The 24,049-nt window shown below is 47.9% G+C and overlaps 1 protein-coding gene and 1 pseudogene across 5 annotated transcripts in view; both read left to right on the forward strand.

The window, feature by feature from the left end:
• LOC105469029 (protein kinase C alpha) overlaps positions 1–23,807 on the forward strand; it is a 528,020-nt gene extending 504,213 nt beyond the window's left edge. For 3 of the 5 annotated variants that reach the window (XM_011719548.2, XM_011719551.3, XM_011719552.3), the window contains 2 exons: positions 1,324–1,371; positions 7,490–8,927. In XM_011719548.2, the coding sequence (XP_011717850.1) occupies positions 1,324–1,371; positions 7,490–7,654 (213 nt within the window). In that variant the 3' untranslated portion in view covers positions 7,655–8,927. Of the gene's footprint in view, positions 1–1,323; positions 1,372–7,489; positions 8,928–21,667 lie in introns of those variants that run through there. The other 2 variants (XM_011719550.3, XM_011719549.2) reach the window with 2 other exon arrangements.
• Positions 9,078–14,671, forward strand: LOC139359672 (uncharacterized; annotated as a pseudogene).
• Positions 23,808–24,049: the final 242 nt, after the last annotated feature.

Here is a 24,049-nt window from a genome sequence, read left to right on the forward strand (position 1 = left end):
TACTCCAGCAAGCTAGGTATATAGTGCAGGGGCTCTGCAGGTGAAAGAAGGAGGGAGGGTCCCCGGCATGGCTGTGTCACAGATCAGATACCATAGGCAGCCTGGGCCACGTCTCATCAGTTCTCTAGGGTGGCAGGCAGCTTCATTCTCTTGGCTTTTCTGTTGAGCTAGTAACAATGATGCCAATTAAAATTGAGATCTCAAAATGGGAAGGTTTGTCAGCAACATACAAACACTATCCAGCCTTTGGAGACTACGGAAGTCACATCATGCTGTATCTAGGTTTGATTTAAGCCTCGACACTAGTCTAAGACAGCACCTTTTACTTGGCTAACTAGAAGCAAAAGCAGTTTTTCCTATTCTTTAATCATTACTCTCTCAAATACTTTTCTGCTTAGCAGAGAAATCGGAAGAAATGAGACATTTAAACTAATAATCAATATGAATAAGCATCGCTGTTGCAAGCCTCGGGGCGCTTCAGTGATGAGTGATGGCATACATACAGACCCTGTGTACATCAAATGGTATGAATTGATAGGTTTCCATTGTTGGCAGTGAAGGTTTCCAAGAACTATGGCCATTACAACTTTTCTTGAAAAAAGAGCTTCAAATCCTCTAAATCTGGCCATTAACATAAAGACCAAATGGAGTACATGTTTTTATTCTGTAGATGACAGCCCGCAGTAAGCCAGAACCTTTACCCTCATACACACGTGGCTCTCACACCTAAGGAATCCCCTCATTTAATGTGTGGCTTTTGGCCTCTGTCTATCAGCAAACTCATCAACGGAATCAGCCTTCCTCCAGAACAGAGTTTGCCCTTTCTGAGATAATGCTGCAGTGCAGTAGGTGAGCTGAGTACTGTTTAATTTTGTCAGAGAAACCAAAGACTATATGAAGTTGGCAGGAGGTGAAAGGGGTCCCAATCCCTTTAAAAAATTACTATTAACATGTTCTCTCTATCTGGTGAAATGAACAGTTAAGTGGTAGAGAAGGGCATAAATGAAAAGATATCTCCCCAACTACTGGTCCTATTCTTCATGATCTTTTCTGTAGCCTTCCAGAAAGTTGCTGTGTGTGTAAACATATACACAGATGAGGTCGTGCCATGTTACACACCCTTGCGTCTTTCACTTAGCAATGTGTCCGAGAGGTGTTTCCACATCAGCTCTCGTGGGTTTATAGCATTCTTTACATGTCCATTCCCGATTCTGGACTTCCAAGGCCAGAAACTGACTATTCTCCAAATCCTCTCCTTTGTCCGTTCTTATTCTCCAGACTGTGTGTACCAAATCCTCTCCTTTGTCCGTTCTTATTCTCCAGACTTTGTGTACCAAAATGCACTGGCTTCAGTGGGCTTCCAGGTCTTCGGTGAGCACGTTTCCAAAACCTTGGGTGACTAAATGAGCAAACTAACCCCACTTTATAACCCTTAACCGTGTGTCCCTGCTTGTGTTGGTCATGCACGAAGACCGCTCCCTGAGCATGCTAATCTTCAGAGAAAGGGCAGACCAATGGCCAGACCCCTTGCTGGATGGCTCCTTAGTATGGACACTACCTCCCAGGAAGCCCAAGCGATACACACCAGCCCGTTTCTGCTGTTGGTTATTTAACTTAAATGAAGACACTGTGCAACCACGAGTTGGAGAGCTGTGCAGATGGTGGCGGTGTGGTTGCTATGTGCTCCACTTTACCCCAGCACTGGGGCTTGAAATACAAGTAAGGGTTCCCCTACGATGAAGCGCATCCTGCCTTTGGTCATCGTAAGGGATAGCTCCCACCTCATTAGGTTTCCTTTCTCCATAGTCTTGCAACATTCCTTTACTCTTTATTTGTTCTGCATCCTTCCTCCCTTTCTGGGTTTTGTTTGGTTTTGCTTTTTAACAGCAATGTTTTGAGCTACTCATATTTCCCATAATTCCCATAGCTGTGACCACGGGGTTGTATTCTACATGACTGAGACACCGAGGTAAAGGGCAGGGGTGAGACCAACACGTGTATTGCTCATGCTCAGAGACCTCTCACAGGTAAGAATCAGCCACGAAGCCAACTCCTGCATTGCATCTCAGTCTCCCCCACACCCTATCACAGAAGGAAAGGGGCTGTGAGCATTGAGCAGTGTGTTTGCCACACAGGGCTTCAGTGGGGGCACATTGCAATCCCAGATTCCACCCAGAGTCCACGTCATTCATGTTTTGTAACATCTTTACCATGCCTGATTTATCTTGGGTTCGTTGCATTCATTGACAGTTTGACCAAATGGGTAGGAATATCAAAAATGACAAAGGAGTTCAATCCTGAATCCAGAGATCAGAAAGAGGGAGGTAGCTTATTAATAACGTGTATTCATCCCTCAGGTATCGATCACATGCCTTTTACATGCTGGCGCTTGCTTCCCAGGGTGTACCTTATGTCTGTCCTGCCTCCTCATTGAGGAAGGGCCCGTTAGTTCCCTGGATCCTCACAATAGCCTGGGAAGGTGGATGGTCACATCCGCATCTTACCTTCACAGAGAGATGCATTGAGTTTGCCAAAGCTATACATTGGGGCTCTTGATCTCTGGCCACATCCTTCTCCCCTCTGTGTCCCCACTTTCCCTTGGGTGTCAACATCACCTGGTCTCAGGGAGTTCAAGAGTCACACGCTGACTGGTTGGGTCTGACCACCCCCTGATGTCCTCTTCCCCTTTATCTCTGTCCCATACCCATCGTGTGGTACCCATCACATCCCAGAGGGCAAAAGCCTCAGTCGGGGAAAGACGCGGGTTACCTTTGGAGGTGGAGATAGTGCACACCCAGCCCAGTTTCGCTCACAAGGTATAAATGTTACTTTTAGCGGCTGTTGGGTGGTCTAGAGCTCTGAGGCCATGGACAACCACACCTGCCTGCTGTCACAGACTGCTGTAGAGGCTGCCCTTCCAATGGCGGTGGTGATTACCTGCCTGCCTCATCCCTGAGGAGTGGCGGGAGGCTGCCTGCAGTCATCTTGTACTCATTCACTTGGTGTTCGTGCAGTCATGCTTGGTGCCCCTCAGCCCTTTAGCCTCTTTGCCTTTTCTTGCTCACTGCTCAGCTCCAAGATGGCACCTGAGGCCATTGCCTATCAGGCTCATGGTGATGAGTAAGGTTAGAACATTGATAATAGGAAGAATCTCTTCCATATTAGGAATGCAGTAGCTTCTTGAATCTACTGCTTTTCCTTTCTCCAAGGATCCAGAAATCTCTGGTTTTCATTATCTTTTTCAGTAGGAGGTGGTAGTGGTGGTAGTGGTGGTGATGGTGATGGGGGTGGTTTTCCACATTAACATCTTGGAAAACGAGTAGTTCAAGATCTTCTCCAATTTGACTGAGAGTAGATTGTCTATTTCCAGGGCTACTTTTGCTAAGAGCTGTGGAAGGCTCATTTATAATACACTGGCAGACCTTCTGTGGTGGAAAAGGAAACGGTATTTCTCACCACGCCGAGTCTGGAGTAGAAATAGCTGTGCTGCCCCCTGGCTCTTGGTGGGGCGAAGGAGACTTCTTTGTGGCTTGATCTCCCTAAGAATAAAAAGTTCTTGAGTCTCGGAGCTGATCTAACCCTCAGGTCATCCTGCAGCCCTTCCAGGCTTTCTTCCCCTGCTTGCTAAGATCCACCCACAGCTCTTTTCTGTCCCGTGGTTGATGTGACTGAACTTCAGTGGTTTAGTTTCTACTCTTCGCCCTTGGCCTGTGCCTGCCTCTTGTCTCTCCACCGAAGAGAACCAATTTAAGAACAGCTTTCATTTGTTAAAGTGAGATTTCTCCCTCTTTGAGTTCAAGGAAAATTCCAGAGAGATTTACAGTGAGAAAGAAGAGGAAGGTGTTTCCAGCAGTGAGCAGTTTTGAGACCAGAAGCCGCACAGCCGCACTCAGTGTGACTGCAGGGCAGCAACTGGGTTGATCCAGGCTCTACAACTTCCCCCTTAGCTCTGCAGACCTCTGCACAGGCAGAACACGAGCTCTTAACCAGGAAGGGATTTTTGTCCCATTATATCACAGTACTTAGCTTTTCAAGCAGTGGGCACCCTCAGGAGTGACCTTTCTCTGGACACCAGCTTTAGAATTGGATGTCCTCAAGCCTCCCTCTCCAGGCTTCTCAGTGGGAAGGTTTCTGTGGTCCCCTTTTTAGAGCTTGGGAGATCTCCTTTTAGTTTGCTTTTTATTTTTCCTTGGCAGTAAAGCCATGGCTTTTGGAAACGTCCCATTGGACAATGATTCGTAAATGCCATAAAGACGGGACTAAAATGCCATAAAGACGGGACTGAAAGGGTCAGACCTGTGTACTCTTTTTGCAGAACACATTGATAAATTTAGAGCAGGACAGACATCCAGCCTAGATGTCTAGTCTATCTGTGCAGCCCTAAATTCATCCAATGTGTCCTGTGAAGAAGGGAGAGAACATTTTACCTTGGCTTGCTTTGCTCGTCCTTTTGGGGACTCACGTCCTTTTATTATATTTTTTCCAGAAATTCCTTCTTGCTCATCTTTGCATGGTTAGTGAGTATCAAGAGAAGCACGGATGATCTCTTATTAAAGGACTACACATCCCAGCCTCTGGGAGCCCTGATTGTAGGTTCACTTGAATTCTTACAGGCAATGAGTATTGATGAATCAGGTTCCAAAAGGATGTTCCCAAAGCCAGCTCCACTGAGCTGTCACACTTGCTCCAAATGCTTTTGCCTTGGGACTTCTGCCACTTCTCCATTGTCCACTCTTGCATATGGCTGCTTCGCCTAATTCCCTACTTTGGCTTCATGTCTGCCCTCACACGGATCTTAGGACCTACTCAGCCTAACATGATAGTCTTGGTATGTCCCAGAGTTTCTCGGCAGCAGGACTGTTGACATTTTCAGCCAATCATTCTTTGGGGCGGGGGCAGTGTCCTGGGCCTTGTAGGATGTTCCACACCATCCCCGGCCTCTATCTCCTAGATGCCAGGCTCATCCCGCCCGAGTCATGATGGCCAAAAATGGGTTCCCTGGGGGCAGAATCATCCCTGGTTGAGAACCACTGGTATATCCAGAGGAGGGCTATTTCTTTGGCTGTTGTCATCATCACAGCAGCATCTGAATGTGGAATTCCAAGGAAAGTTGATTTCTATTTGTTTAACTGATGAACTAAGTACAGACTCCCGATTAATTCCTAGGAAGAAACAGCGTGCCCTTATTTATTTTTCAAAGAGCCTTTCTCGGTGTTTGCAAATGGCCTGTACACATAGGGTAATGTGAATTGCAGAGTCTGCCTCTGCTGACCTTGGCTTTGAGGTGCTTTGTGCTCTTTCAAGGAAATATACCATGGACACGTGGGACGTGAGAGCGCAAGCTTTGCTACCCCACGTGTGAGAGGCAGGACGGATGTGACAGTAAGCCTCATGTCTGTATGGCTCCGCAGAGTAACTTGAAAGCACACAGATAGCCCCTGCCTGTCATCCCCCTGCCCCACCACACACGTCACCCACATACTCACCATTCATTGCAGTGTGAAATCTCCTTGGGTGAAGAGTAGGTGGTCGCTTATTAAAATGGAAATAAGCCCAGAGGCTGGGCGCGGTGGCTCATGCCTGTGGCTCATCCCAGCACTTTGGGAGGCCAAGGCCAGCAGATTGCTTGAGCTCAGGAGTTCGAGACCAGGCTGAGCAACATGGTGAAACCCTGTCAATACAAAAAATAGCCAGGTGTGGTGGTGCATACCTGCAGTCCCAGCTACTCAGGAGGCTGAGGTGGGAGGAACAATTGCGCTCAGGCGGTTGAGGCTGCAGTGGGTCATGCTCACACCACTAACACCAGCCTGGGTGACTGAATGAGACCCTGTCTCAAAAAAGAAAAAAAAAAAATTAATAAACCCAGAAAGGAAAGCTGTTTGTCATAAAAACCTTACTTTGAATTTATGACATGCTTTCCACCTCAACAGGTACTTAGGAGCAGGTTTTGTTTGATGAAAAGTAGGTGGGAAAAGGGTAATGAAAGTAGCTTCATGGCCGGGCATGGTGGCTCATGCCTGTAATCCCAGCTACTCGGGAGTCTGAGGCAGGAGAATCACTTGAACCCAGGAGGCAGAGGTTCCAGTGAGCTGAGATCATGCCACTGCACTCTAGTCTGGGCAACAGAGCAAGACTCTGTCTCAAAAAAAAAAAAAAGGTTCTGAAGCACACCTCCTAGAAGAGAAAGTGTGAAAAAGGAGCCGAGAAAGCACAGCCCATGAGACTCAACTGCCTTATAAAAACACTAGCAGCACGCGCAGCCTCTCGCCTCTGCTGGGCTCTGTGAAAACCCATACATTTCACCTTCGTGACAGCCTTGGCAGGAGGTGTGATGATTCTCCCAGTGTTACAGATGAGCAAACTGGGTGGACCCCACTTCACAGTTAATCCAGAGCTATTCTCTGTTAGAGACCCAAGGATGCCTAGTTAGTTTGAAACGTGTGCTAGCTCAGCTTGAATCCATATTGTCCCTGTGGTGCTAGCAGCAGGTCCCAGGGCAATAATTGGCAACATCTGGAAAATCTTTCTTAGGATCCTCAGTGAAACTCTTCTTGCTTCAGAATCACCCTGGGCTTTCGGGGACTTCAACACGCCACTACCCTTGTGGGTGGCTGACAAAGTGAAGAGACACCCCTTCCCCACTTTTGGGGTCAGGCTACCAAGCCATGCTGCCTAAGCGGCTGTGTGTCTCAGAGACTCCAATGCAGCAGTTCTGCCTGCAGCCTCGACGCGCACAGAGCACCCCAGTGGACCCTGGAAGAGAGGAAGAGGCGAGACAGCAGGCCTCTCCCTGCCTCCCCAGGGTGCCTTGCAAACCACCTCCAGCCTGAGACCACCCTGCAAATGAGCTCCAGTCGCCCAGCCTGCCCGCTGGCCAACTGTGGCTAGGTGTGCTAAATCCTAGCTGGGCCAGGTGCAAATCTCCCAGCCTTGCCGCCACACCTACCTCATATCGCTTGAAGCTTAATTTAGGGGCTGGGGTTGCTAGAGCAGCCCAGTAGGAAGGCAAGGATAACACAGTTTTTCATTGCAAATATTGCGGCAAAGAACGAGATGTCGGCAGTAACTCACCCCCCTCGCTTGGTCCAGGGGTAACTGCCTGCAGCCCCAGCCAACGTCCTGGCCTTTCAACACGGAGCTGTGACTGACAGCCCCGCGTGCGTGGCTTCCATGCTGTCAGCTCCGCTTGCTCGGTGAGGTGGACGTGAGGGGACAGGGGCTGTCCCCTTGTTGCTGCCTCATTGCCAGCCGTGCATTCCCACCCAGGGCTTCTGTTCGGGGTATTTCGAGATTTACAGTTGGGTAACTCCTCGTTGTCTGCTGTGCCTGGCTTTTGAATCCAGTAGGCCTGCAAGTCTTCCAAGATTCCTCCTGCCTAACCAGCCCCGAGTTCCCCAGGGCCGTGCCCCTCCCCGGAGAGGGCCCTCGGAGAGCTGCTGCGCGTTGTCCTGCGGACTGACCTTTCCTTCTTTCTGTCTTTTCTCCACAGTGCGGCAAAGGAGCAGAAAACTTTGACAAGTTCTTCACACGAGGGCAGCCCGTCTTAACGCCGCCTGATCAGCTGGTTATCGCTAACATAGACCAGTCTGATTTTGAAGGGTTCTCGTATGTCAACCCCCAGTTTGTGCACCCCATCTTACAGAGTGCGGTATGAAACTCACCAGCGAGAACAAATGCCTCCCCAGCCCCCAGCCCTCCCCACGGTGGGAAGTGATCCTTAACCCTAAAATTCTAAGGCCACGGCCTTGTGTCTGATTCCATATGGAGGCCTGAAAATTGTAGGGTTATTAGTCCAAATGTGATTAACTGTTCAGGGCCTCTCTCTTACAACCAAGAACTTTTTATCTTAGTGGAAGATGGTACGTCATGCACAGTGTCCAGTTTAATTCTGTAGAAGTTATGTCTGCCTCTAGGTTAACCCTTCCTAGAAAGCAAACAGACTGTTGCCCCATTTTGGGTACAATTTGATATACTTTCCATACCCTCCATCTGTGGATTTTTCACCATCGGAATCCCCCAACCAGAGATGTTAAAGTGAGCCTACCCCAGCCCAGGGGGCTGGAAACATCTCCACCCAAGACGTCTTGGAATCCAAGAGCAGGAAGCCAAGAGAGTGAGCAGGGAGGGATTGGGGGTGGGGGAGGCCTCAGAGTACCCTGTGCGTCCGTTCTCTGCCTCCATGGAAATGGCCCCTAGAATCTGAAAGGCCAGGATGAACCTAATCACTGTTCCCAAACATTGACAAATCCTAACCCAACCATAGTCCAGCAGTTACCAGTTTAAACAAAAAAAACCTCAGAGGAGTGTTGGGTAAATCTGTCATCTGGTACCCTCCTTGGCTGATAACTGTCTTGATACTTTCATTCTTTGTAAGAGGCCAAATCGTCTAAGGACGTTGCTGAACAAGCGTGTGAAATCATTTCAGATCAAGGATAAGCCAGTGTGTATGTACGTTCATTTTAATCTCTGAGAGATTATTTTTCAATCCAGGGTGCCATCAGTAATCATGCCACTACTCACCAGTGTTGTTCGCCAATAGCCACCCCCCACACACCAATATTTTGCTGCCTACCTTGTTATCCTTCTCAAGAAGCTGAAGTGTACGCCCTCTCCCCTTTTGTACTTATTTATTTAATAGGCTGCAGTGTCGTTTATGAAAGTACGATGTACAGTAACTTACTGGAAGTGTTGAATCTAGCATCAGCCCCTACTGATTGATTTTCCTCCCTTCTCCAGCCCTGGATGTCCACTTAGGGATAAAAATAATACGGTTTTGATTCCCATTTCTAGTACACCTGGAGCTGTAGAATCAGGAAACCCGGATGCCTAACAGCTCAAAGATGTTTTATTGCTAGAAGGATTTTAATATGTTTTGCAAATGCATCATGCAATGAATTTTGCATGTTTATAATAAACCTTAATAACAAGTGAATCTATATTATTGATATAATCGTATCAAGTATAAAGAGAGTATTATAATAATTTTATAAGACACAATTGTGCTCTTATTTGTGCAGGTTCTTGTTTCTGATCCTCTTTTCGAATTAAGTTTTAGCTGAATCCCTTGCTTCTGTGCTTTCCCTCCCCGCACATGGGCACTGTATCAGATAGATTAATTTTTAAATGTAGATAAAATTTCAAAAATGAATGGCTACTTTACATGATAGATTAGGCTCTTACTACGTGTGTGTGTATATATATATATATATATTTGATTCTACCTGCAAACAAATTTTTATGGGTGAGGACTATTTTTGAGCTGACACTCCCTCTTAGTTTCTTAATGCCACCTTTCATCCCAGTTCCTCCGCCACTCTTCCTCTTGGGCACAACAGGAAGTGTCTGATTGCGGTCTGCCTAGTACACTGGTGCACATGTGGCGTTGCTACAGCACCTGGGCTGACCTTTGTGTGTCCGTGTGTGTGTGTTTCCTTCTTCCCTTCAGCCTGCGACTGTTGCTGACTCCAGGGGTGGGAGGGATGGGGAGACTCCCCTCTTGCTGTGTGTACTGGACCCGCAGGAAGCGTGCTGTCTTGCTGCCTCTTCAACGACCTGTCGTTTGCTCCAGCACGCACAAACTTCATGAGACCAACACAGCCGTGCCCTGCAGGCACCAGCACCTGCTTTTCAGAGGCCGCGGACTTTCTTCCAGCCATTGTGGCATTGGCCTTTCCAGCCTTGGGAGGAGCACGCTGCTTTGGTGAGACACCCCCCATGCAAGGTCCTCAGAGGAGCCAGGTTCTACCACAAACAGAAAGAGAGTGAAAGTAGCTGTCGGTCCTTGTAGAGAGCCACTCTGTTTCCTCCCAGAAGCATCTCCCAGCTAAACTCGCCTTATTTTTCTCCTCTGGCTGTTTGCCTGAAGTTCGCAGAACATACAACCATGAAAGGCTTTTTGAGGTGAGAGGCCCAGGTGGTCCTGGCAACCCTGAGTAGAAGGAGAGACGGGGTAGGGAATGGGCCCGGCCAGAAAAGAGCCACTTCTTCTGCCATCTTTTATGCACCATAGACATCAAGACTCCAGGGTGGCCTGGCTCCCCTGTTCTTGCGGCCCTGCGGATCAGTGCACAATCTGGGCTCGTGTCCTGACCAGGTGCACCTCCTCTGATCCGAGGGGAAAGGGACTGGTTTATAGAAAGAGCCTAGGAGACAAAAGGGCCGGTCCCCCTGCCCAGAATGGAGCAGCAGCAGGACGGACCCCCATGAGGCCCCCAGAGAGGAGGAAGGTCCCATGGAGGAACACATGGGGTTAGGGATCCTTGTTCAGCACCCCAAACGGCCTGTGTGTTTTAAGCAAGCAGCAGGCTCAGGCCTTCCCTGCAACCCCATCAACCACAAGTTTGTTTCTCTAGGAAACACATTCACCGTCTCAGCTGGCTGTTATTCTCTCAGACCGTGTGGCAAAGTTTTCCAAGAAAATGCCCCGACGGGGGTGCCCAGCACACTGCCTGAGGGACAGCAGACCCCAGGACAAACCCCGGGGGGAAACAGTCAAAATCAGGGCCCGGTGCAGTGTTGTCAGTGGAACCTGCTTTATCCATTGCTGAGTGTTGAATGTGGGTAATGGTTAGGGCTTTACAGATCTCAGCAGCCCAAGACTGTTACTGTCGGGACTGTCATGTAGATAACCATGAGCAATGGCTCGCCTCGGAATCAGTTTGTGATATTCTATGGTACTGGCCCCTTCGTGGGCATTGTGTGAAATGAGATGGTGGCGAGGGGTGAGCTGTGGAACTGCCGCAGCCACACATGAGGTCTCTGGGGGACCCTTTGGGAAGTCCTTGCTCCTGAGCACGACCTGATTGCCAGGGCCTGCGGAGGTCTAGGCCACCGGGCAGAAGCTAGCACCGTCCAAATCCCCGCGGGACCCGTGGAGCTATGACCACAGCAGGCCATTCAAACGGCTCTGCATTCTTTCCTTGGAAGGTGGCCACTCCTAGGTGGCAGAGCCTTTCCCTGAGGCTGCAGGCCATGGGCTGGCAGCCTGTCTCTTGGCATTTCAATTGAAGGTCACCAGGTGCTGGCTTTGAAAGGAAGTCACTGGAATGCTGCCGGGGGCCGCCCTCCGAGGTTAATGCGAGGCCCACATCCAGGCAAGAGCTAATTCAAAAGGCAGATCGGAAACCACAGGAGTCAAAATGATTGCTCCAGCAGCGCTCCCCTTCCTTTCATCCCCTGGCCTCGTGTGGTCCATGCAGAGCCACTGTCTGCCCTTTCTGAGGCCACGTATTAGACCTTCTTATTCAGAATTTTAATAGAAAACCATGGGGCCAAGAGCTCTGGAAGCCTGGCCAGAAAGACCAAGATTCAGGCTAACCCAGCAAATGATTGTTGAGCACCTCTGTGAACCAAAGTCCTTGGGCGAGTGTGGTGACTTCCTGGAAGGAGGGTGCAGACTTCCAGAGAATCCCCACGGACGTGCTGAGAAGAGAGAGGGAGGCGGGGGCTGCAGTCAGGAAGGAGCCAGAGAAGAACAGGGTTTGGGTGCATCCAGAAATATGCCTGCAGTAGGAGGGAGAGGAAGGGGTGCCACTGTCAACGGCTTCCCATCGGAGGTGGTTGGTGCAGATGGAAGTTTCCGTCTGCTGGCCCTCAAGAGAGTGTTTTGCCAGGGACACAGTCTGTTCCTCCTCAGAAAACACCCCCAAACGCTGACAACATCCCCACCAGCTGCTGGAAGCCCCTTTCCCCTCCCCACCTTGAAGTAGCTCATAGTTCTCTGGGCAGAGCCAGACCATCCAGCGTACCCCAGAGGCCAGTAGGTTCCTGCCCATTTTCCTCTCTGGCTTCCTGCCAAGAATTATGGCAGCTGAGGATAAATGGAGAAGTCATACAAACAACTAACACTGCACAACTAACAACTAACACCACACAACTAACACTGCAGTTCCCACCTGGTTCCACTTAGCAGGAGACATTTCAGAGGTTTTTGTTTTTGTGTTTTGCTGGTTTTTGTTTTCTCAGTACTGAAAAGAGAAAAAGTGACAGTCTTGTATTTTTAGAAGCCTCAGAAAGGTGATACCATCTGACAGTCATTTTCTCACTTTGGTCTTCTGAAGTCACCTATTTCTTGTGTGTACACATCACACCATTTCCTTTTTCTTTATAACCCAACAAGGGTAGGAGCGCCTATGTCCCCTGCTGGGCACACCAGACAATCGTAATCACGAAACAGACGCTGAGCCGGGGGCCCAAAGGCTGTGATGAGAGTTACCAGGACAGCAGTAGGCATGACAGTCACCAGGAAGGACAAGGGCGCTCTGTTAGTGGCCACACACCAATTTGACAAGGAGTGTTGCGAAATTTATTTTTATTTTTTTGAGACGGAGTTTTACTCTTGTTGCCCAGGCTGGAGTGCGGTAGCACGATTTCGGCTCACTGCAACCTCTGCCTCCCGGGTTCAAGCGATTCTCCTGCTTCAGCCTCCCAAGTAGCTGAGATTACAGGTGCCCCCCACCATGCCCAGCTGATCTTTGTATTTTTAGTAAAAATGGGATTTTGCCACGTTGACCAGGCTGGTCTTAAACTCCTGACCTCAGGTGATCCGCCTGCCTTGGCCTCCCAAAGTGCTAGGATTACAGGCATGAGCCACCATGCCCGGCCAGGACATTTTTGGTTTTTTGTTTGTTTTTTGTTTTGTTTGTTTTTTGAGACAGAGTCTTGCTCTGTCACCCAGGCTAGAGTGCAGTGGCACGATCTCAGCTCACTGCAACTTCCGCCTCCCAGGTTCAAGCGATTCTCCTGCCTCAGCCTCCTGAGTAACTGGGACTGCAGGTGCCCGCCGCCACACCCAGCTAATTTTTGTGTTTTTAATAGAGATCGGGTTTTACCATGTTGGCCAGAATGGTCTTGAACTCCTGACCTCATGATCTGCCCACCTCAGCCTCCCAAAGTGCTGGGATTACAGGCATGAGCCACCATGCCCAGCCAAAATATTTTTTAAAAGTCATTTTCCTTAAGCTGCTTGGGCTCCATGTTGTGAAATGCACTGGACAGTCAACACTCCTGTCTCCTCCCATTCGGGCTGACACAGCAGATCTAGGGAACGTTATCTGTTTCTGCTGTTAGAAGATCCAGAAAATTGGGAAGGTTACCTGATGTACACATGGATGAAGGCCACCATCTAGAAATGGGGTCAACACAATTGTGTTAATTCCATAGTGTCTGGGATTCTTCGGGAAGGTCAACAGCACGAATGATTCTGACCCCTATGCCCCTCATCTATGTGATCAGGTGACAGTTAATAACCGTGGAGGTCACACTCAGCCATCCAACAGCCTTACAGTGACCCTACACAAAAGCCCACAAATTCCAAAGACTTTTTCTTAACCTAAAGGAAGAAATTATTTGTTAATTCCAGTATAGCAACTGAATATACTGGGCTATTTGTACTTTTTTATAGAGAACTTTAATAATAATTCTTTAAAAATGAGTTTTTAGAATAAAGCAACTGACGATTTCCTAAGATTCCAATCCCCTGGAGCTTGTAGGAGGACTCAGCCTGGGTCAGCTGGAGCGCCCCCGACCTGCTCTCCCACTGCCAGATTTTCCCATGCTCCTAGGGTGTGGAGTCCACGTGGGAATGACCTACAAATTCAGGTGAAACTTGTTGGCAGACTGATGCTTTGCGAGTTTTTAATAGACACTGGGGACAACTGCTTAAGGTTTAGAAACTTCCAAACCACAGGAAAGATATTTTTAGTGTCCCCTATCCAGAGGCAGCCCTGGAATAGGACTCCCGGGGATTTCTGGGACCCCTTTCCTTGCTCCGTGAGGCTCTGTGGCCACCTTTTGGTAGGAGGAGGATGCTTCCTTGGCTCTGTACCCAGACACCCCTGGTCCCCAGGTCTCTCACATTGGGTGAAGATTCAGAGATGCCCTGTAAGGATTTTGCCCACTGGGCAACTCAGAAATACTTCGATCTCCCAAGATATAAGAGGCAGCAGCAAACGTGCCTATTGACGTCTGTTTCATAGTTATCGCTTACGCGAGTAGACAAAACCCTCCTTTTCAGAAAATAGGTGTCAAGTCCACTTTATAAGAACCTTTTTTTCTAAAATAAGATAAAAGGCGGCTTTGCATTTTCTGATGAAACGACTGTCTTTGTTAACTCTGCTTAACTTTAGGAGTATCCCTTCCTGTGATTGTAGACTTTTGTTGATATTCTTTCTGGAAGAATGTAATTCTTTTCTTGAAGGGTTGGTTTACTGGAATATTCCAAATCAATCATGAAGACAGTTACTATTTTGAGTCTAAAGGTTTTCTAAATATTAACCTCACATCCCTTCTGTTAGGGTCTTTCAGAATATCTTTTATAAACAGAAGCATTTGAAGTCATTGCTTTTGCTACATGATTCTTGTGTGTGAAGGACATACCATGTTTCAATCATTAATTGAAAAACATCACATAAGACCCCAACTTTGTTTGGAGGAAGAGACAGAGGTTGAGGTTTTTCCTTCTGTATAAGCACCTGCTGACAAAATGTAGAGGCCATTCAACCGTCAAACACCATTTGGTTATATAGCAGAGGAGATGGATGTATAAATTACTGCATTGCTTTTTTTCAGTTTGTATAACCTCTAATCTCCGTTTGCATGATACGCTTTGTTAGAAACATTAATTGTAGTTTGGAAGCAAGTGTGTATGAATAAAGATAATGATCATTCCTTTGTGTACTTGGCCTTATTTACATCCCTTCGCGGTATGGCAATTATTTTTCCTCCAGTGTTCAACAAATAGCATTTGACTTCAGACACACTCCGCAGAACACTTTCATCTCTTCACCTGTTTTTCAGGCATGACCCTCCATTTATAGTGGCTTTTTTTTTTTTTTTACTTAAAAAATATGTCTTGCTTTGAATCAAAGCCCAGACAGTGACTGGGACGGTGCTCTGGCAGGTCCTGCGTTCATTCATTCATGCACTGTTCACAGAGGCCCTGCGTAGGGCCAGGAGTTGTGTCAGGCCCTGGGGAAGAAGAGGCTGGCACGGTCCCTGACTGCACGGAGCTTACAGTCTTATGCCCCAAACTGCAAGGGATGCCCAGCAACTGATGACATCATCCAAGGCTGGATGGTGCTCTTCCACTGGAAGGAACGATTCCAGAATGAATTCTGCTCAAGTCTTGAGACGTTTTCTCCAGAAATAGTTATTTTTCACACATCCTGTTGGCCACACTGTGGATGCAGCTTCAGGACCGTCCCCACTTTGAGTGTCAGCCGCCTCGTTCTGCATTTATTCACGGTTGAAAAATTGGGGGAAATGTTCAAATGTGGAACATTCAAAAATACCCAGCACTTAACGACTCAACGCAATGGAGGGAATTGTCCTCAAAAAGAATTAAAACAGGCTGAGCATGGTGGCTGACACCCATAATCCCGGCACTTTGGGAGGCCAAGGCAGGAGGATCACTTGAGGCCGGGAGGTCGATGCTGCAGTGAGCTACGATTGCACCCCTGCACTCTAGCCTGGATGACAGAAGGAGACCTTGTCTCTTAAAAAACAAAACAAAACAAAAATTAGGCCGGGCGCGGTGGCTCACACCTATAATCCCAGCACTTTGGGAGGCCGAGGCAGGCGGATCACAAGGTCAGGAGATCGAGACCACGGTGAAACCCCTGTCTCTACTAAAAAAATACAAAAAATTAGCCGGGTGCGGTGGCGGACGCCTGTAGTCTCAGCTACTCAGGAGGCTGAGGCAGGAGAATGGCGTGAACCCGGGAGGCGGGGCTTGCAGTGAGCGGAGATCGTGCCACCGCACTCCAGCCTGGGGGACAGAGCCAGACTCCATCTCAAAAAATAAAATAAAATAAACAACAAACACCAAAGCCAAGATCCAGCCCTGGCGAAGTCAATCTTTGCTGATTCCCTCACCTTTTGGGGGATGCTCTCCCCTGGTGCTCATGGCTTCAACCCACTGCTGCCACCCTCCCTCCCATAGCCCCCTAATCCCAGACCCGCCTAGCCCCGCCTGTTCCTCCCAGCAGTCTACATCCATACACATGCCTCCCTGCATTCTCTTCCCTCCGGGCCTTGTTCGCAGCCAGATTACTCGAGTGTCAGCATCCTCTCGGTGGATTTTTCCATCCGTAAGATGCCGCGGCCACACTCAACTTCCTGGAGGTGAAGGGTCTTCCAGCTGCCAATGTGAGGGCTGGCGGGGAGGCTGTTTTGAAGAAAAGCAAAGGACAATGTTCAGGTCTTCAGAGCAATGTGGTCTCTGCCCCCCTGGGCTGGCCCTGACCTTCACTCTGGGCTGGTTGACCTCACATGTGTGTGTAGCTGTGGCTACTCCTCACGTTGCCCAGCAGAGTAGCTTACCATGGCCATTGAGCATGCTCTCTGCTTCCGCCAGTGTGCTTTTATTTTATTTCATTGTGGCTGCAATGCGGAATGAAGCAGAGTGGGCCATCAAGCAGCATCCTCACAGGCAGCTGGTGACCTGAGGGACTGAGTAGCTCCACCCAAGTTTACCCCTGCACGGAGGTCTCAGAGGCGTATCCAATATGGCTGGTCCTCCTGGCTCCACAGACGCAGCAGAGACAACCTGAGCACCAGGCAGTGGACAATTGCCCTTCCAGGGGCAGTGTGTGCCACCCAAAGTGGATACTCAAAAACGAGTCCTTCTGTCCAGCACTGGCCTCCCTGTCCCATGCCCACCACGCCCATCGAGTTCATGAGCAGGCACTGTTGGGTCTACTCTAAATCAGGGCTCTCGGCCAGAGGCCATGCAGCCACCCACAGGGCACTTGGCAATGTCTGGAGACTGTTTTGGTTATCATAACTAGAAGGAAGTTTTATTGGCATTGAGTGGGTAGAGGCCAGGGTTGCTGCTAAACATCCCACCATGCACAGGATACCCCCAGCCCCCAACAAGGTGTCATCCCACCCAAATGTCGGTGCTGCTACTGTTAGAAACCCTATTCTAAAACATACTCAGAGTTCCCCTTCTCTCCATCTCCCCTGTTCTTCCTCTCTGGCCTCCTTGACCCTCATGGCCCTCTCTGCTCAGCAGCCAGCAGGACCTTGCCTGAGCAAGCCCTTCCCTGTTGAAAGCCCTCTGTGGCTCCCATCACCCAGCCTTCCCCATGGCCTTTCATCCTCACATGCCCAGCTCTGGGACCAAGGGTTCAATGGCCAGGAGAGAGAGCTCGGAGAGGCGCTAACTGGCTTTCTCTCTCTCTCTCTCTCCCCTCTGTGTGCGTGCACGTGCATACATGCACACCCTTTCCCATGAGAATAGAAGCTCTAAGAGGAGCCAGTTTGTCCATCCTGTTTGCTGCTACATCCCAGCACCTAGAGCAGAGCCTGGCAGATAATAGGAGCTCAAAATGTTTGTTGAATGACTGAGTCAATGAATGGATCCCAAGACTGCTCTGAGCCTAGCAACATGTTCCAGAAACCCTTACTAGGCCATGGGCTTTGCCCTGAAGGTGTTCACACACTAATGAAGGAGATAAGATATGCACAAAATAACTAATTAAAGATCATCTCTCAAACTCATGATGAGCTTCAGCCTAGGAAACACCAGTTCTCAACCTCTGTCCTTTAGCCCAGAATCTAGAGGCAATGGCTGCCTGTGGTTACGCTTGAGTGATTATTTAACTCCCTGGGCTTCCCCCCTGCCCCTGGCTTATTGTGTGCTCTGGGGATGAAATTATGGTTCAGCGAAAATGCTAATGCACATGGGCAAAGGCCAAGGCCATCTATTTTCACACTCTGTCCCCATCCTGGGAGTGCACAACACAGAGAGCAGGGCATTGCCTGCAGGGAGTGGGCGAGAAGTGCTTTTGGCTCTAAGAAAGCAGAACTGGATGTCTCCCCAAGATTCTTTTTTTAACAAAGCTAATTCAATAAATACATTGCAAAGAGGCCTATTCTAGGCATAAGGGGAGAAAGTGGAAAATGGTTCTAGAGAAATTAAAGAGCTAGTGGTGGGCTCAGGGACTCAACAGACAGGTGGAAATGGCACAAATCAAAAGTCTAAAGGGGGCTGTAAATGGCATCGCACAAGCTGTACGCAGACACGCACGAACACACATGCACACAGAGATGCACACACACACATGCACACACACACATGCACACAGACACACACACACATGCACACACACACATGCACACACACACATGCACACACACACATGCACACAGACACACCTGTGCACACACAGATGCACACACACTGATTATCAGAACTGTACCAGGCACTCTTCTAAGTTCTTTATGCACATTTATTTAAAGCCCACGATGACAGCCCCTGCCCCCAGATAGGTGCTGTTTACTGTGTCGATTTTACAGAAGAAAGGGAAGTCCAGGGAGCTTAAATAACAACATGTAGGTGAGCAACACCAGACAAATGGAGTCAGCTGAAAGCGCAGAGATACAAGCACACCAGATGCCTTCCTGGGGGAGGAGGCAGGGAGGCTGAGGTCCGGTGGAAAGGCTGGAAAGGAGAGGTCCCAAACAAGCAGAGTCCAGCACACAGGCAGGAAGGGAAGGGCTGGCATGCATGCAGTACCTAGCTTGTCATCTGAACACACCCATCTCATTTAGTCCTCATGGCATCTCCGTCGGATGGAGGCCATTGTTCACATCTCAGAGATGGGGAAACTGAACCCCAAAGTAATTAACCAGCTTCCAGATACACAACTCCTAAGCAGCACAGCCAGACTGGGCACTGAGTCTGATCTTCCTAGCCTTGTCCCATGAGCCGGTCAGATGTAGCAATGGGTGGGGAGCTTCAGGGCCAGACCCCGCTGGGGGCCTTCTCCCCCACTGCAAACCTTCTCCCCCACTGTGGTTTCTTTCAAAGTCCATCCCATTACCAAGGGGGATGTTCCTTGCTCTTGGCTAGCTCTGATGCTTATGAGACTAGATGCCCTCCTGGAACTGTTTCCGGAAGCCTTCCCTCCTCTTGACTTTTTTTTTTTTTTTTTTTTTTTTTTTTTGAGCTGTCTGGGCGTGGGAGGAGAGAGAAAAATAGCATCACAGTTCTCAGAACACAGCAGGTGCCTCTGCAGCCGCCCTCACCTGACTAACTTGCCTGGAAAGGCCCAGGAGGAAGGAGGAAGCGGGCAGGAATGGCTGGTGGGCCTCAGGCTCCCCCTCCCACCACAGGACAGCCCCAGATTGAGACCCCAGCTCCACCCACCCCAGGAGTCAAAAACAATCCAAGGCAAGCATCATCCAGTGAGTAGAGAACTTGTCAGAGTGAAATCACTGATTTCTTTGGCAATGCGCAGCCCGTGGAGGAAAGGTTGGGCTTGGTTAGGTCAGAAATGCTTTTGGGTTTTTGGAAAATTTACAAAAATAACACCTGCTTATTGTAGCTGATACAGATGAGGAAAAGAAAATCCCAACTTCCCAAGATAGTTAAACTTTTTGATTCTTTGCTAACTTTATTTATTATTCATCGTCTTGTTATCTTTTCAAGACTGTACCATGGTATTAGCCTGTTTTCACGCTGCTGATAAAGACATACCCGAGACTGAGTAATTTACAAAGAAAAAGAGGTTTAATGGACTCACAGTTCCACATGGCTGTGGAGGGCCTCACAATCATGACAGAAGGCAAAAGGCTTGTCTTACATGATGGCAGACAAGACAGAAAGATAATCAACTGAAAGGGGTAACCCTTGATGAAACCATCAGATCTCACGAGACTTATTCACTGCCACGAGAACAGTATGGGGGAAACCGCCCCTCTGATTCAATTATCTCTCACTGGGTCCCTCCCACAACACGTGGGAATTATGGGAGCTACAATTCAAGATGAGATTTGGGTGGGGACACAGACAAACCATATCAACCTCAAATCCCTCTTATCAAACTCCCCTGGGCCCTGACATTGGTCACTGAAAGCTAGGATAACAGATGTTAACACACACATCCTTCAAACATTTTATTAAAACTTTTTTTTTTTGAGGCGGAGTTTCACTTTGTTGCCCAGGCTGGAGTGCAGTGGTACGATCTCGGCTCACTGCAACCTCTGCCTCCCGGGTTCAAGCAATTCTCCTGCCTCAACCTCCCGAGTAACTGGGACTACAGGTGTGCACCACCATGCCCGGCTAATTTTTGTATTTTTAGTAGAGACGGGGTTTCACTATGTTGGCCAGGCTGGTCTCGAACTCCTGACCTTGTGATCCACCCGCCTGGGCCTCCCAAAGTGCTGGGATTACAGGCATGAGCCACTGTACCTGGCCTTTATTATAACTTAAAAGCCAATAAATGCATGGCCATTCAGTAAGGGTGGGGACTTCTCTCTGAGCAGGGAATTCCTTTTTTGAATTAACTATACCCATAATACTTGTCTTACAGTTTCCAATTCGAGTTTATTTGAAGAGAAGCAAGATATTCACAAAGAAAGCTGAATGTAAAGTCCACTTAGATTTTTGCAGTATTTCTTAATCTTTTATAATTGCCTTGCCCACAGCTGTCTCAGTAGCTGTTTTTAAAAACTCGTTATTCTTTTTCTTAAACATTCCATTTTGTGTTCATTGAAACAACTCTATGCTTTGCACTTGTATTTCCTCGGTTTATGAGGAATTTGATTAATTATTTAACTACAAAGCAATGTAGCAGGCATTCGATGTTTTAGGAATAATAAAATTGACATTTTCTTACTAATTCCCCTATTGTTGGAATTTTAGGTTTTCCTGGTTTTTAAATTATTTTGAAAACTCAGTGTTGAACACCTTTGTTCCTAAAATTTTGAATGCATTTTGGATTATATTTTCCACTGGATTCCTGGAAATACAATAACTGAACGTTTTTTAGACTCTTGGTACTTCTTATTTCCCGTTTTTATTCTTGAACCCTGTTTTCTTTTTTTTTTTTAGGTGAAGTCTTACTCTGTCACCCAGGCTGGAGTGCAGTGATGCAATCTCAGCTTAATGAAGCCTTCGTCTCCTGGGTTTAAGCAATCCTCCTGCCCCAGCCTTTCAAGTAGCTGTGACTACAGGCTTGCACCACCATGCCTGGCTAATTTTTGTCTTTTTCTGGTAGAGTCAAGGTTTCACCATGTTGGCCAGAGGCTGGTCTCAAACTCCTGACTTCATGTGATCCGCCTGCCTCGGCCTCCCAAAGTGCTGGGATTACAGACATGAGCCACCACACCTGGCCCAAGCCCTGTTTTCTGTGGTGACATTTTCTTGCTCTCAGATCAAGTAGTAACGAGTGTCTCTTTTCAATGTCATGCTGTTCTTAGTTGGTTTGTTATCAAGTGCCTTCATTCAGTCAACAAATACTTATGCGAGCATTAAACTCTGCACCAGGGGTTCGAGGACTACCAGGGCTCATAGTCAGGAGTGTTTTTGACTTTCGCCTTTTTCTATAGATTTTAAAGTGGCTTCAAGTGAATAATAAAATAAGAGTACATCAGGACCAAGGTCAATACAAACATCTTGCTATGATTTGGACATGGTTTGTTTGTCCCCACCAAAACTCACGATGAAATTTGATCTCCAGTACGGCAGTGTTGGGGGCTGGGGCCTGTGGGAGGTATATGGGTCACGGGAGTGGGTTTCTCATGAATGGGTTAATGTCCTCCCTTAGGGGTGGGTGAGTTCTCACTCTCAAGGGAAAGGATATTCCATGAAGAGTGGGTTGTTAAAAATAGTCTGAGACTGACTTCCCTGACTTTGCTCTCTTGTGTCCTCTCTTACCAGGTGATCTCTTTGCACGTGCCAGCTCCCCTTCCACTTTCAACTCCCCTGCCATGAGTTGAACCAGTCTGAGTCCCTCACCAGATGCATATGCGCAATCTTGAACTTTCTAGCCACCAGAATTGTAAGCCAAATTGCTTCTTTATAAACTACTCAGTCTCAGGTGTTCTGTTATAGCAACACAAAATGGATAAAGACAGAAAATTGATACCAAGAGTGGGGTGTTGCTATAAAGAGGCCTGAAAATGTGGAAGTGGCTTTTGGAACAGGGTAATGAGCAGAGATTAATACAGTTTGAAGGAACAGGCACTAAAGAGATTACATTGCTTGGAGTGGAGCATTAAGGACAATTCTGGTGAACTGTTTGTGACTAGAATGTCAATAGAAACATGGACAGTAAAGGCCATGATAATGAAGTGTCAGATGGAAATGATGATGACGCCAATGCTTACCACTTAGGCTCTTTGGAGTGGAGGCATGAGTTGAACCTGGGGCTGCTTGAGCAGGGAGCAGTGTCACAAAGCAGTGCAGGGCTGGGGCATCCATATCCACTTGGTGCTAGCTCGGCAGGTCAGGTGTGCAGAATCCAAGAGTGGTAGAAGTGTGGTGGCTTCCACCTAGATTTCACAGATATATCAAAATGCCTGGGACCCCAAGGAGAAACCTGCCACAGGAGTGGAGCCACCACAGACAGTTCTTACTGGGGCAATACCTAGTGTGGAGCAGGGTCATCACTGGGACCCCAAAACCATAGAGCCATTGGCAGCATACAACATCCATCTGGCAAAACCACAGGCACCCAGCTGCAACCCATGGGAGTAGCCACGTGGGCTGCACCCAACAAAGACATGGCGGCATGCTAGACATAATGGCCTGAGGCCTTTGCAAGCCCAGCCCTGGAACCAGCACACCCAGGAAGTGGGACATGGAGACAAAGGAGATTATTATGAAGCTTTAAGATTTAATGTCTGCCCTGCTGGGTTGCAGACTCGTGTGGGGCCTGTTACTCTTTTCTTTTGGCCTATTTGTCTCTTTTGGGATGGGAATATTTACCAACTGTCTGTGTCACTGTTTTATCTTGGAAGCAAATAACATGCTTTTTATTTTACAGGCTCTTGGCTGGAAGGGGCTTGCCTTAGGTCTCAGATGAGGCTTTGGACTTTTAAGTTGATGCTGAGACAAGGCAAGACTTTGAGGCCTATTGGGATGCTCTGGTTGTATTTTCCATGTGAAAAGGACATGAGTTTTGCAGGGCCAGGGGCAGAATGCTGTGGTCTGGATGCAGTTTGTCCTCACCAAAACTCATGTTGAAATCTGATCTCCAGTGTGGCAGCATTGAGAAGTGGGAGCCAGTGGGAGGTGTCTGGGTCATGGGGCAGATCCCTCATGAGTGGCGTGGTGCCCTTCTCAAAGTAGTGAGTGAGTTCTGTCAGGAATAGATTAGTTCCCTCCTGAGTGGGCTGTGTGAAAGCCAGGATGCCCCTTGGGTTTTGCCCCTTTTCAGGTGTCTCTTCCCCTTTGACGTTCCGCCATGTGGTGACGCAGCACAAAAGCCCTCACTGCAACCAGGGCCATGGCCTTGAACTTCTGAGCCTGCAGAACAATAAGCTACAGAAACCTCTTTTCTTTATAAATCACCGAGCCTCAGGCATTCTGTTACAGCAACATTAAACAAACTGCAACACATCCCTTTTCTGCAAACATCAACAAAATTGCTGTTGTTGATTCTCAAACTTGGCTTTGCACTTTCTAACCGTCAATAAAAGTGGGAACCATGGTCACTTATGTGGTTGTCATTACTGGAAAAGAGGGAACATATGTGTTCCTTTGGGAAAGAAAGCCTTTCCTAGCACTGAATCCAAATGACATTTATTGAGTATGATTTTATTACGTTGAAGAGATGCCAAGCAATATCAGAAATGATGTCCTCAACAACATTTAGAAGTTTTGTTGAAACAATAAATGCACTATCAAATTTCACAAAGCCTTTGTTTAGTGATCTTCATCAAATTTGTGGCATATTAAAACATAACTTCCTGAAGGTGACTGATCAAGAAACTCAACCCTAGTCTCCAGGTAAATAACCAATTATCTAGTCCAACTTGGTCCAGAAAAAGAATTTAGAATTCCTGGAGGAAAAAGAACAATGAAATACCATGTTTTTATCTCTTAACTTGGCAGAAAATATGCTTTCTTTAAAGATTAAATCCCAATTTTGGCAAGAGTTGGGAAAGTCAGCCCTCTCATGCCCTGTGGGTGGGAATATAAATTGGTACAATCTTTTTTAGAGGGCAATTTGGCACTAAGTAACAAGAGTCTTAAAAATGTGCTTACACACAGCAGTTCTGCTTTGGGGGATCTTTTTCTAAGGAAATAACCAAAAAT

This window comes from Macaca nemestrina, chromosome 17, assembly GCF_043159975.1.
Source record: "Macaca nemestrina isolate mMacNem1 chromosome 17, mMacNem.hap1, whole genome shotgun sequence".
Lineage (NCBI taxonomy): Eukaryota > Metazoa > Chordata > Mammalia > Primates > Cercopithecidae > Macaca > Macaca nemestrina.